Source organism: Lissotriton helveticus, chromosome 1_1 (genome assembly GCF_964261635.1).
Source record: "Lissotriton helveticus chromosome 1_1, aLisHel1.1, whole genome shotgun sequence".
Taxonomy (NCBI): Eukaryota; Metazoa; Chordata; class Amphibia; order Caudata; family Salamandridae; genus Lissotriton; species Lissotriton helveticus.
In genome coordinates this window covers 1,670,377,722-1,670,392,956 of record NC_136057.1, presented here as the reverse complement: position 1 = coordinate 1,670,392,956, position 15,235 = coordinate 1,670,377,722, and the positions used below count along the sequence as shown (strand labels likewise).

Here is a 15,235-nt window from a genome sequence, read left to right as displayed (position 1 = left end):
TGTTTAAGTTAGTTGAGGGGACACATGCGGAAGGGGGAATGGCAGAGTTGTTTGTTTGCACTAGACAGAGGTTACACGGGACATTACGGAGTATATGGAGAGCATGTTCTGGCACGCAGGGGCGGTGGGTGGCCTGGGCGGGTAAAGAGACTGCGGCTGCTGTTGACAAGGATATATGACGTTACCACGCGTTCTTTTACCACGCAGACCATTACCACGCATTTTTTACAACGCAGGACCCTTTACCACGAATACCTTTACAACGCAATACACTACAACGCAGGTACTATTACAACGCATACCATTACAACGTAAGTATAGGTAAGTAAATAATATGGTAAAATAATGTAATTATTAATAATATTTTTTTAAATTAATAAATTATTATTTTAATATTTAATATTTTAATTATTTATATTAATATTTATTTATTAATTTTTAAATATATATGTTAAAAATACCCCTGTACCCCAAAACCCAAACCCAGCCCTGAAACCTAAAAATACCCCTGAACCCCAAAACCCAAACCCAGCCCTGAAACCTAAAAATACCCCTGTACCCCAAAACCCAAACCCAACCCTGAAACCTAAAAATACCCCTGTACCCCAAAACCCAAACCCAGCCCTGAACCCTAAAAATACCCCTGTACCCCAAAAACTGAAAACTGACCCTGAACCCTAAAAATACCCCTTTACCCAAAAACTGAAAACTGACCCTGAACCCTAAAAATACCCCTTTACCCAAAACTGAAAACTGACCCTGAACCCTAAAAATACCCCTTTACCCAAAAACTGAAAACTGACCCTGAACCCTAAAAATACCCCTGTACCCCAAAAACTGAAAACTGACCCTGAACCCTAAAAATACCCCTTTACACAAAAACTGAAAACTGACCCTGAACCCTAAAAATACCCCTTTACCCAAAACTGAAAACTGACCCTGAACCCTAAAAATACCCCTTTACCCAAAAACTGAAAACTGACCCTGAACCCTAAAAATACCCATTTACCCAAAACCCAAACCTAAAATATTTTAAATAAAATAATATACTTACCAATACTTACGTTGTAATGGTATGCGTTGTAAAGGTATCTGCGTTGTAAATACCTGCGTTGTAATGGTATGCGTGGTAAAGGGTCCTGCGTTGTAAAAGTTGCGTGGTAAAGGTAGGTCGTGGTAAAAGTTGCGTGGTAAAGGTTGTATACCGTTGACAATGATGATGGCTGAAGTGGAGGGGAGCAAACTGATGGTAATGTCCTGGAACGTACGGGGCATTAATGATGCCAGGAAAGGCAGAAATATTCTTGCATACCTGGACAGGCATAATGTACATATAGCCCTATTACAGGAGACACATTTCCGCCCCAGGTCGGATCCTAAGTTTGCTAGTAAATGGGCCTCGATCAGGAAGTTCGCTTCTTATTCATCGTACTCAAGGGGTACTGCTGTGTTGATCAAAAAATCTATTGCCTTTCATTTGTTGGGTGAGCTACTTGACCCAGATGGCCGCTATGTGATATTGTGGGGTAGGTTGGGCACTGATACTGTTACTATAGTGAACTGCTACGCTCCAAACACTGATACACCGGAATTTTTTACCACGCTGTGGGGGCATGTATTGGGAGCGGGCGCAACACACATCATTTGGGGTGGGGACTTTAATGTGGCACTGGTGCCAGGCATGGATAGATCGGATGGATGCGCTCAATACAACAGGCAAGCTAGAGATGTGCTGCTGGGAGTCGTAGAAGAAGCAGGTCTGGTGGATAGTTGGAGATATACCCATCGAGCATGTAGAGAAGGCACGCATTTTACTTCACACGCTAATACATGGGCACGATTGGATTACTGCTTTGTAACAAGGGGACTTAGTACGGGTTTAGGTAAGGTAACACATTTGCCCAGAACGTATTCAGATCACTGCCCAGTACTGATGGCTTTGCTGATTCCAGGTCACGATAGACTAAAACCTCCATGGAGACTGCTCCCAACTATGTTACTAGACACGGTTTTTAAGGCAGAGCTAGGTGATGAGATTGAGGAATTTTCCCCCAGAAACAAGGATTCAGTCAATAGTGTGGAGATGGTATGGGAGGCTTTCAAGGTCACGGTTAGGGGGATCTGCATCTCTAAGGGCGGGGGTATATTGAGAGACATTCAAAAGACACTGGGCAAGTTGGAGCGGGAGCTTAAAGAATTAGAACTTGGGATGGCAAGAGGTGGAGACCTGGAGCTACATAACACATTCCGAGACAAACTTTCTGAGTTTGGAGAGGAAGCGGCGCGAGAAGCCAAATTTAGGGGCAAGTATTGGGTAGCGCGGCGGTACTGCGAGGGGGAACGCCCGGGCAAAGTGCTGGCTGCCATAACGAGGAAGCCACGCTTCAGCGCCACTATATTGGAACTTGTTGCAACAGGCGGCACGAGATGTCAAGATACAAGGAGCATTCAAGAGGAATTTCTGGCACATTATGAGAAGCTATATACTTCTCAGCAAACTACCGCGGTTGATATGGGATGCTTCCTTGATGACATTGCGTTGTGCTGGCTCAGCGATGGGCATCGACAATTCCTAAGTACACCATTGGAAGTTGATGAGGTACGAGATGCTATCATGTCGCTGGCCAATGGCAAGGCGACGGGATCGGATGGACTCCCCGCGGAGTTTTATAAATGTTACATAGATATAATGGCACCGGTCCTTAAAGAAGTCTATGAGGAGTCGTTTGAAGTTGGGGAATTGCCGGGATCAATGAGGGAGGTGGTTATTACCTCGTTGTTGAAACCGGGTAAGGAACCGACAGATACGGACTCGTATAGGCCCTTATCTCTCATCAACTGTGATGCAAAGATACTCGCTAAGGTTCTTGCTACGCGCCTCTCGTTGATTATGACTAAGATCGTATTGCCGGATCAAGCTGGCTTTGTGCCGGGGCGCGCCACTACGCATAATCTTAGGACACTATTTTCTTTGATACAAACGACTGCCCCGGAACTTCCAGTTGCTGCTATCTTTTTAGATGCGACGAAAGCGTTCGATTCGGTTGAATGGGCGTACCTGTTTACTATATTACATAGGATGGGGTTCCCCAAATTGTTTGTCAGCTGGATTGAATTGTTGTATACCAAGCCGACTGCCAGAGTGGTTGTTAATGGATCACTATCGGCCCCGATGCTGATAACGAGGGGCACTAGACAGGGGTGTCCTCTCTCCCCCTTGCTCTTTGCTATGGCAATTGAACCTCTGGCGTGCCGTATTCGCCAGCTACACAAGGAGAGCGCCTTTACCTGCTTCCAGCGCCAAATTGGCGTCTCTTTATATGCAGATGACATCACGCTTTATGTGAAGCACCCTCAATCCAACCTGAATCCTATTCTGCGGGAGTTTCTGGTATTTGGAAGACTGTCGGGGGTGCGTATAAATTGGAAGAAGTCTCAGTTCTTCCCACTTACGAGCGCCGTCACGAAATTCCAGTTGGATTATCCACTTGAATGGTGTGATACTGATCTCCGATATCTGGGTATAGTGGTCTCTTTGGATAGGGATGAGACGCTCAGAGCAAACTACGGTGTGGCCATCACAAAACTAGCTGATAATGTCACACGATGGAAGGCTCTGCCATTATCGATGGCGGGAAGAGCATTGTTAATAAAGATGGTGGTACTACCACAATTTTTGTACTTATTCCAAAATGTGCCGTACTTCCCTGGTGTGTTTTTCTTTAAACAATTACGATCGGAACTCATTCGACTCTTTTGGGGGGGAAAACAACCACGACTGCGCTGGAACATTCTTACCCAACCTTATGAGAGGGGAGGTTTCGATGTGCCAGATTTTGAGACCTATTATGTCACTGCCCAGGCGCAATACGCCTATCATTGGCTAAAGCCCACTCCATTTATGCCGCAAATTGCTGCCGAGGATTGGATAGCACGCCCTCTTCCTCTTAATGGCCTCGTACTGGGTACGGTTAAGGATATAGATACGCCGATTACCACGGTGACTTGCACCATTGATGCGTGGAGTAGGGTGGCGAGGATCGTTGGTGCTCTACCATTGTATTCCCCGGTACTTCCTCTTACGTATCACCCTTGCATATTGCTATTACAGGAGACAGGATTTCAGGTGATGTGTAGGCGCATGAGAATAGCCACATGGGGGGACCTGTTTCTCAACGGCCGGTTCCGTACCAGGGAGCAGCTGTTTCAGGCAAATACACCTACTCCCCTGGAGGTGTTCTATTACATCTGACTTCGGCAGGGCTTGAGGGAAGTGTTGCCCAATTTCCCGGAGGAACCGGAAGTAGTGGTATCGTTGCATGCCATGATTCTATCAGACAGCCGTCACCTTGTTTCTAGACTCTATAATAATATTAGGATGCAACGCCAAGAGCCGGAGTGTTCTGCACGGCGTCACTGGAGCATGGACTTAGATCAGGAAATTACTGATGATCAGTGGCGCTACTGCTGTGCTCTTACTGCTAATGTTTCGTCTAGCTGCCGGCTAAAGATAATTCATTTTAAATTTCTACACCGCTTCTACTACACACCTGTGCGGAAGCTACGCTTTCACTTGGCAGATACTGATAGATGTGACCGTTGCAATCGAGAGGGGGCGGGATTCTTCCACTTAGCGTGGGAATGTCCAGGAGTTTACGAATATTGGTCACAAGTACAGGCTGCTTTGGGGATTATGACGGCCGGAGCAATTGACAGAGACCCGTTAATCATGCTATTGGGATACACTAGAAATGTGCCTAAGTCTATTCGGAAATTCACGGATGTTGCATTATTACTGGCTAAAAGGCGAATTGCATGTCGCTGGGGCAGGGGAAGAGCTCCCAAGTTCAAGGACTGGATTGATGACTTGGTTTATTGTCAGGATCAGAATAATATATATGCCGACATGACACCAGTGCACAGCAGACCCAAAGATGTCTGGGGACCGCTGCAGATATATCTATTACAAGCTGCGGCGACGTCTACAGACTCAGATGATGTCACATGAGTGCTCAAGACGCAGCTGGCGCTTATGCGTGATCATCTACCTTCCTGATCCAGGAGACACACTAGGGCACACTGGTGCGGGACACTAGGGAGAATAGATTACAGGGGGGACCTGACTCATATCGGAACGTTGCCTTTCAGGGGATGCACATCTGCATTGTCTGTGCTCTATGTTTTATTTGCCTAGACAATATGTGAACCCGATTGTATTGCTGTAAATTTAGCATAACGCTCTACAAATTCAGGACTGCTTGATATGACTGTTCGGATTGCATAGCTGTGTAAATGATCCTCCTTTTTCTGTTTTTCTGACTTTAAAGTAATAGCTACATTGATATGTATAGGATATGCTATGATAATGTTCCCTACCCGATTTACCTGCCTGCCTATGAACGGTGCCTTAATGATATTCACTTGATCACAAGATGTACCTGTGTAACCTGATTGATTGTTTCCTCTAGTGCTGTTTTGCTGAGAAAATTAATAAATAAAGAATTAAAAAAATATATATATATATATGGAACCACTGGCCTCTAGCCTAATACACTCCCAGATTGCATACCACTTCTACGCAGGTGACCCATAACTCTACTTAAAATCTGCATCTCCTAAGGAAATCGAAAATGCAGCAAAAAAACTAGCTGATGGGCAACAATGGATGGCAAGCCATCAATTGAGGCTCTGCCCACCCTTTTGATTGCCCTGCCAAACAGAAAATCCCAATTGCAAACATGACTTAAGAATGCACAATGTTGGATTATTAACCTCTATTGAGGGATGCATCAAATTACCAGGCTTCTTCAAGGATAAATATTTTAATCAGCATTCTCACATCAACTCCTTGGCCAAAAAGGGCAGAATGTCAAATAAAACTATTAGAAATAATTAATCCCTTCATTCTGGAAAATTACTTTAAAGAAGTGATCCAAGTACCAGTGTTCTCCAGGCTGGATTGTGGAAACTCAAAGCTTATTGGAATCTCTTAAATACACACTGGCCTTTTGACCTACCCTTAGAAAGAAACTAAACATCTCAGGTGATCAGAGAGAACACTGGAGCTCAATTCCTTATTGCTTGAAATTTCAGCATTCACAAAGTCCCTAAATCCATAATTTTTTGTTAGTTCGCTGAGGAGCTGGAGGGAACGCTATTCCTTCAAAACATCAAGCAGGACATTACTTTCCGGAAATATAATAATAAAAAAAACCTCAAATATCTGATGCAGCAACCCCTCATCACTTCTTTATGTTGGGTGTTAATAACATTCTGCAAGCTGAAATTGTTTGTCAGCATGTATCAACAGCACCTCCCTCAATTTGGTGAAAAACCTAAGTAGTTATTTATTTGATAGATGTGGATATAAAATGTTTTTAATGTATCCACAGTAACTTATATTTTGTGCTTTACCAATGTAATCCTTTTGCCATTGAAGCAATTGTGCTGAAGTAAAATTCTCTGTCAACCATTGGGTCTAGTATGCGCAAAATAAAACTACTAATGTATAAAATGTATGGAGCGAAAACAGCATGGCAACATCAAAATATGAGCAGGTGAAAAGCAATGGAATCTACAGTCTCCTGTTTGCTGTAGCTCCAGGACAGATAGTCTAACTGGTCTCTTGCCCTAAATGAAGGACAGGGGAATCAAGATAAAAATATACTAGTGGTGTCCTTGACAGCCTGCGATCCCTTGTGAGGGACTTGACAAAGGATTGGAAAACAGTCAGAAACCGATGCATATGTCAAATACATATGGATGAAGACATATGTTTTTCATACCTTCAACTAGTGTGTTGGGCAGAACACTCAATGCACTATTGGCTCGATCTTTTCTTCCGAAGGATGCATTCAGCTGGTCCATGGATACCCGGAGAGAGCGTGAATTGGTCTTTTTAACATCTACCTCCGTGGAGGCCTGCAAAGCGACCACAATGTTGGTTAGTGCTGCCATGGTTGTTCACAACTAGAATCACAAGCACAAGGTAACAACGTGAAAAGTACTTATTACAACTGTGGCTCCTTTTCTAGCCTTGAGGCCTGAGATGTGCTTATGAGCTCATAATTCACTATACTACTGGCTGCACTAAATAAACAGTATTAAATTCCCTAATAGAAACCTGGTGATTATTCTTCCTTTGTTCACAACAGACTAAAAATAAAATAGTGCATGGGTGTAGATTACGGGACATGGCTCCCCCACATACATTTAACTTGCATATTATACACACCCAGACCAAGATGGTACATTGGATACAGCCTGATTTACTGTTCACCTTGAACAGTTTCTACATCTGTTATACACTTCTTTCACTGAACACCACTTTTATGGTAATGCTGAATCCGGTTTACAACCGTTTACCGCCATGCTGATCACTGGATAAGAATTATCAATAAATATAGTTAGATACTTTAAAAAACGCCACCTTAAGCTTGTTTGCCTGAAGTAGCATGTAAAATAACTTCTGTTGGAGACCCAAAATGGCTTAGATGCTAAGTTCCTTTTCAGGCATAAGACTAACAACTACTGAGAAAAAGGAAGCATTCATAAACAGATTCAAATGCATAACTTTAGATTTTTAGATTGAGAATGCCCATTAATGTTTACATGTTTAGTTCTGCTCGTTTCTATTGTACATGATTGACCTGTACAACCTGTATCAGTTGGCTAATGTTGAGATAAACAGAATGACGTCTTGAGTGTCACCATTAACAACACTTTATCGCACCACATTAACAGAACTATCCAATCTTCCAACCTCTTTCTTCCTTAATATAAGATCAAGTAAGTAATTTCCTCTAACCACATCAAAACTGCTGCACATACACTAATCATCTTTTGGCTAGACAGAGGAACCCTATTTTGACTTGCATTTCTCAATCATAGCTCACACTGATCATGACTCAAACGCCACGGCTCGCCTTATCTACTCTACGAGGAAGTTCAACCACATCTCTCCAGTGTCTGAAAGTTCTTCAATGAATGCTAATGGAGCGCAATTATAAATGTAAACATTCGTCCTCAGATAATAAACCAGTTATTTGGATAACCACCCTTTCTAACCAAACAACTGAGTCCCTGGGGAAAGTGATGAGTCAAAAGCAAAGACTCTGTCTTCTTGAGAACTTGAGATGTCTCCTGCGCTAAGTCAGTCCAATATGGGTGCTACAAAAAGCCTCTAAAACCTCTTCCCAGACATTAAGAACTCATCCAAACCTTCTGTAACTCCAGGAAAATGCTGAAAAAGAACCTCGTTAAACAATATCAGAATTAGCCCTCAAGCCACAATATTCATCCCTTTCTCATCATCGCTTTAGTTTTCTCAATTCATGTTGCATTAAGTGATAACTCTCTTCCACTGAGAAATCAAATTAACATCTGCTAATCAGGAAAATGATGAAAATGAACCTCTTTCAACTACATCCTTGTTAACTTCTTAGACACAATCTCCATCGCTTTCTCATCATCTACTTTGTTCCATTTCACAATTCATGTTTGATTTAGTTACAACCCTATCTCTTGTCCTCCAGCTCATGTTGTGTGTCACTGTTTACGAAATATTTTGATCCAATTTAAATATGCTGGTAAATTCTTCAGAATGTTTCTGTAGTCCCCCTCTGACAAATATTTCCTTCCGGCAAAGCTTATTACAGAAGAACATTAAATAAATTACTTAAGAGTAAAGATAACCCCAATAAGGACGCACTGTCTCCTAGGGGAGTTATCTGGATCCTTAAGGGTTGCACAGCATCCAGGGTTGGGTTTATTGATTCCCTGCAAATGGTACAATGGTCCTAATGCACATGTAGGGATAGATAATTAGTCACATCAATGGAATCACTCTGTAGGAGTCAATAATGGGAGTGATAACAAGAGAGTGGATTTTAAAGACCTGTTTTGTTATCCCACAACAGGGAGACAAACATAAACAAGCTTTGGCAAAGCCAATAGGTCAGGCTATAATTTTGGAGACAGATATATAGCCAGGTGCCACCAGGATCATACAGAGAAAGCTATAGCTGTAAAGTGTATGTCATGCAGCTCAATGGAAGCACTGGAGTGGAGGTTTAAGGATACACCTAAAGAGCCACTAGCATTAGGGGACATTTGAATATTCCACTGTGCTAAGCTTAGAGGTGATAAACAATGACTTAAGCCAATGGTTGAAAGAGCCTGACCTAAGAAAGCCAACAGATGAAAGGGGCAGCACCAAGGAACACTGTGTATTGTTGGCAATAGGTCTGTTCGACAGATGCATTGTCAAAAAATCAAACCGAAGAATGTAAAACAAATGCTGGTCACTAGCTTAGGCGGCATGAAATTAGTTCAAGCAAATATGCACAGATGTATGAATAAACCGATCTGTGTACAATGTGCAAAAGTCTATACTAGTTCCTTGCAAGCATTTTGCACACTGTAAGGATGTATGTACTATGGGCGTGGCTAGAGTCTACATGTGCCTCCTTGTCAACTATGCCCCAGTATGGTTTCAAGAAAGAAATGCATAAAGTCCACTTTTTGATGCGTCTTAACATTTGAGGGATATCATGCGGCGATAGACTGCATGGAAAGAAGGGCTCTTACCAAAGCCTAACCAGGCCCTGCTGCTTCGGTGCTACAGAACTGGCAGAAGCAAACTCTAGACCAAACCGATCACTGCCCAGTTCAAAGTGGACTATTTGCACATCTGTTCGAGCCAACTGTCTTATATGAGGAAAGGAGATCCAAAAATTGAACAGATATGGGTACTCTTGGACATACATTTCTGAAACAACAGTTTTGTGGAAAACATGCACCATGCTTAACATACATTTCCCGTGCTAGGTAAAAGTGGAGAAAGAAACAGATTAACATATTAAGCTAACATGCTAGTTTATCTGTGGGATGTGACAGCTAAAGCTTGACAAAACTAATGACAGAGGAAAAAATTATTGGTAGGATTATGGGATAGGATACGATTTAGGCTGCAACTACACAAAACAGCTTGGATTTTACGAACAAGATAGCAATGCAAATAATCAATTGGTGTACAGGAATTGTTACTGAGTGTCACTACCACAAGGTAGAACATTTATCTATCGATTAATTTTTTTGTTTGAGACAGACAACGACTTCTTACAGTTCACGCGGCCTTTCCCAGACTTTCGTGTATTCTGTAGCCCGTTTAGTCTGAAGGAAAAGGGTCTTGGTGCATGTTCAACCAGCAAATCTACAGTGTATTTTTGGCACTTGGGAGATGTGTCTGAGGTACTTTGAAAATGATATAGTTCCCCCAGGTCAGGAGAGTCTGCAACCTACACAAGAACAGACAAGAAAGAGAATATCAGCCATCAGGAGAGCGCTGAAGACAAATCTTTCCAAGGAACCATTCACACTACATAAAACAGCCTTTGAACTAGTCCCTTCATTGAAGGAGAAGGAGCCCACCAATATCTGCTCTTTGGACCACAATTAACCTTCAACATAATCTAGACTTGAGAATCTTCTTCAGCATCATATGTTTGAAAGCTCTGAGCACTGCAAAGCAGCAGCTGGGCGACAAGCTGACTTTATACAACACAATATATTTGAAAAGTATGAAGCCACCACATTTAGGTTTGTGATCAGCGAAAGAAACAGTATAAACTCGGATCAAGGCAGTCCATAACAAAAATAAAATATCTGAACCGGCGCTCGCCATATGACCCAAATTGAAAGAGGAGACATGTGATTTACATACACACTGCAGTTGTGCAACACTTGCTCGAAAGCAATTTCCAGAGGGGATTTTTAGCCAATTATTTTGCCACCCCGGTTCCTTTTGCAATATTACTGCAATTGACGGCAGTTAAAATATAAGCTCAGTCAAGGTCATTCAATCACTATGAGAATTACTGAAGATGAATGACGAGGTATATTGAGAATTAAACTCTGCTAGAGTCGTTTATATTTACTGGCTGCCTAAAGTATATTCCAACATCTTTGCTAAACCTGGACAATTAAAAGGCAGGCTATAGTTTTAAGTGGTTGAATTGATTAGCACTCACCTCAAATAAACAAGATTATCTATCCGTATCCAACCTGTGCAATACACAAACTTGGCATTTGGACACGACAAGCAACAATATTGACTGATAACCAGCGGTTTTGAGCATTACCCCACTCGTAATAGCACTGGTAGTGTCTTAATTTGTGAAACTGAGATTTGTGCATTCGTTTTTCAGTTTCTAATTCAAAGCAAAAATAAAAAGTGAAGTCCTCAGCATCAGTGAACGGGTTTAGGGCGACTTAGGAAATGCCATCAATGCCATCTCTGTGAGCCCACATTTCAAAACCAATTTACCCAAGAGCTTCCACCAAAAAGACAAATTACTCCGGAACAGGATCTGACATTTAGCAAGATGAAGCATGAGAAGTGGCATAGCCCTGATCCTCTTCGTTTATTATCTAATGAGCTAAGACTACAGCCTTCTACATAAAAGTTCGCCACCAATTAGAGTCAAGAGCCAGCAAGTGCTAATCATCATAAGATTTCCCACTCTGTTTTGCACTAGGCGTTATTTCATTTCTGATCCAAATCATTTCCAGGTTTCATTTTGTATTCACGTTTGCTACCAACTCTTAAGCTCTCTTGAGCAAACATGTATTTGGCTGTGGTAATTCTGATCGATTTTGCGTTGCAATCCAGTTATTAAATTCAAGCTGTTTTTTTTCAAGAAGGGAAACAGGGGTCCATTTGTTAACTGAAGTGAAGGCGTAAAAGGTAACTATTGAAAAATAAATAAAAGGCATAACCATTTTGAACCAGGTTTCCAATCACATTCTCATCCGAGGTTAGGACAAACCAATTATCATTCCGTTGGAAAAGATCCATTTTGGTACTGGAGGGCGGCATTCAGAGGAGCAGAAGGGGCTGACCGCCATGCCTAGACTATTCTACTAACAGACTTCCTTACACTGTCATCGGTAGCTGCCTTATCTATTTTCACCTCAGGCAGAAGACGTCCACCAGGCATATTAGCACCTGGACCACCGATGAGGGACACCACGCCATTACAATCCACGGTGCTATTCCTTTTCATGTTCCGTCGCAGGTTCGGGAAGATGCGGGATGATCTACTTCCTTGGCTGTACCCACTGTAACTGTTCCTCCTCTCGTTGGAACGAAATGGGACAAACAGGGAGTCTCTCCTGCCTTCGCTCTCCTCAACCGTGCTGTGCTCGTCATCCGCAAATTCATTTTCTGAAGCTGGTTCTCTGAACCTGCCTTTAAAACTGAAGACGCTGCTTTTGCTGTTTTGGCGGGAAAGATAGGGAGATCCTGGAATGCTAAGCAAAGACTGCAAAAAACAAGAACATGAAATATGAACAGATTTTTGGAGGAAGTTAACTGCGTGATTAAAAGAACAGTGACCCTTTGCGGGTAACGAAGACATTAAGTTCTAAGCAAGAAGATCATTCAAAATAAACATGTAGAAAGTAAGGGAAAAAGTATGCTGCTAATGTTACAATGTCAGAAAATCTCTACAAGAACACTTAAATAACCAATCACGCGTGTGTCCGCTTCCTTTTTTTTCATTTGATTTTGGCTCATACAAAAACAGACATATAGCTCATACAAAAGTTAAATCAATGGCCATAATAAATGTATTTAATCTCTTCTGAGAAAGAGAAGGGAGACTATTCCCCTTTCATTGTAGTTCACATACTTGATTCCAGAGAGCAAGCATACACCTGTTAGAAGGATACAATCAATATCATCATTCACGTCCACAAGGGGCCACAATAATTTGTCTTTTTCATATCTGAATTAAGCCTCAGACACATCAAAAGTGATGCCCTAGTACAGAGCTTCTCAGGCCAGCCCAAGCAGGGCAATCAAATGAGCCCTGCAACAACACAGATGACAGCTCATATGGATTTCTCTGCCAAGCAAGTTACGTCCTTCAGGAGAAAGCCCTAAATCTGAAAAGCATATAACATGGCACTGTACTGGACACAAATCCATTCTACAGATAGGCCTTCCTATAGTTACATTCAAGAGAATATGTTGTAGAAGGCTTTCCCGTTAGTGATTTTACATCAGCATATCTTGAACAAACAGAAATTCTGAATCTAACTAGTGCCTTAAATTGCGATTATGTTGTATAAACTGAATAAAAAGCGTGTTTATTTCAAACAGCGATGCTCAAATAGCCCACAGCTTTAACCAGACTCCTCAAAATTGGCTCATCGCTTATGATTGTCAATGTAGTTAGAAGTGACAGATGAAATAACCAGATCCAGCTTGTGCCTGAGCTTATTTATGTGACATTTTGACTCTTATTCCCACATAGGGGATGGTACTCCTTAGGGACAGAATACATTCACACAATGGCATTTCCAATTTATCAAAATCATAAAAACTACCGATTGAAACCTTTTACCTATCTTGCTAGTGGACTAGAGCCTATTTCTTTAACTCCAACATGGGTTGCTACTTTAATCTGTGGTCAACTGACAGCCTCAAGTACTTGCATCTAGTACCTACTTTGAGCTTATTATTGCAGTCAAGAAACAAAAGCTAGTGATCACGTGAAGTGCACTACTTGCACCTGATCCATACTTATGATCAAACTGTTGTCCAACACGTATTCAGCTTATCTTTACCTTGCTGCTTCTCCACTGGGGTCACATCAAAGTAACAGAGGAAAAAAAAGAGGGCAAAGACGTGCCACGTGCCTTGGGCAGAAATCTTCCTAATTTTACTTGAAATTCTGTCTACATTTTTGGCAGAATATCTTGTTTCTATTTACACTCCACAAGTTGAGTCCTTGGCAAACAGTGTAGCCTATAGGCACTACATAGTCAGTTTGTTAGTATGGTTCTCTCCTGCCTCCAACTGCATGGCAGTTTAGAAAATCAGGACTTTCTTTACAAGCATCCTAACAGAGGCTGTCAAACTCTAACTTACCCGCATGTTCACCTGCAACCAGAGCGCAACTAGCCAAACATGTGACTAATTTGTGTAGGTCTAAAGTTATTGAAACAAAATACCAGTGTTCTATGTGTGTATGCTACACAGCATTGGATCTGTAGGTAAAAGTGTCTTTGATATAGCAGACTAGGCCTTGTACACAAAGCCTTCCCCAAACATTGTTGGACACTTCTTCTTAAACCTTTCATGATGTTTTAATGTTTGTCCTGTGAACGTCTGATCCCTTTCCCTTTCAAGCCCTTAGTCTCCCTGTTGATGAATGTAATTTCTTTACACCTAAAACAAAAAAATCAAACACTGCATATACACTGACAGTTGCTGTTTCAGCAAATTTTCAAACAGGAGTTGAAAGAGGAAGTTTAGTATTATTAGTTTGAACTTTCTGATTCTTACAAAATAACGACGCTCACTCTGAGCATCAGAGACAGGCATGCATAAGGTGCCGTCTTCTAATTTTTCAACGTAAGTACAAGGGAAGGATGTCTTCACGTCACGAAGCACAGGCTAGAACTGACTCAAACGGTATAACATTTCAAGATTTAGAATTTTAATACAAATGCCTCTTGTAAAATACACTCCAAATCAAATAGCCATCATAATCCATACTCCCACCGAAAATTAGCAAAATATCCTGATCTGATAGCACTACAAGGAGAAGGGGTCTGAGAGATTTGAAATTTGCAAACAGCCAGGTTCAGATCCCTTTCACTGAAGGACGATGCACAAAAGCAGAATAATTTAGACCACAATGGAAGGACATAATCTACGTAAGAATTGTTCTACAATAAAATATGTTATGGCAGCGGAACTACAGGGGCTAATGCTTATACAACCTTTTCATTCTAATATCATCAGAATTGGCATTTTATCTCTGCTAAACATTGACAGGGAATTGAGTATAGTTGTATCACAATGGCCAGAGTTTGGGTTTGGACAGATACCGCTGTCTGAAACCTACCTGGTTCATGATGGAGAGCTTTCTTCCTAGCCTGCTGTCAAGACGAAAGCCCCTACGTTTCATCCCATCATCAGACTCTGATTTCACAGCTTTCTCATGGTCTCCTTTCTCTTCCCCTTCAGACAGATCTTTCTGTTTTTTCTTCTTTCTGCGGTTTCTTCGTTCCTTAGCACTCTTTGAGCTGAATTTAGAGAACTCGGAGGAACTTCGAGACAACGTTCCTTCACCTTCCTCTTCGATGGCATCTTCAGAGACAGTTCCTGCTGAGGTAGCCACAGCAGCCTGAGAAATAAAGCAAAGTCATACTGAGTTATGCT

At 41.8% G+C, this 15,235-nt stretch overlaps 1 protein-coding gene across 2 annotated transcripts in view; it reads right to left on the bottom strand.

Moving 5' to 3' along the window:
• The window catches only part of SCN8A (sodium voltage-gated channel alpha subunit 8), a 566,978-nt gene that overhangs the window by 317,922 nt on the left and 233,821 nt on the right, over positions 1–15,235 (bottom strand). The window contains exons 10-12 of one of the 2 annotated variants that reach the window (XM_078688933.1): positions 14,919–15,200; positions 11,940–12,323; positions 6,786–6,921 (exon numbers count right to left, since the gene is read on the bottom strand). In XM_078688933.1, the coding sequence (XP_078545059.1) occupies positions 6,786–6,921; positions 11,940–12,323; positions 14,919–15,200 (802 nt within the window). The remainder of the gene's footprint in view (positions 1–6,785; positions 6,922–11,939; positions 12,324–14,918; positions 15,201–15,235) is intronic. The other variant, XM_078688934.1, reaches the window with a different exon arrangement.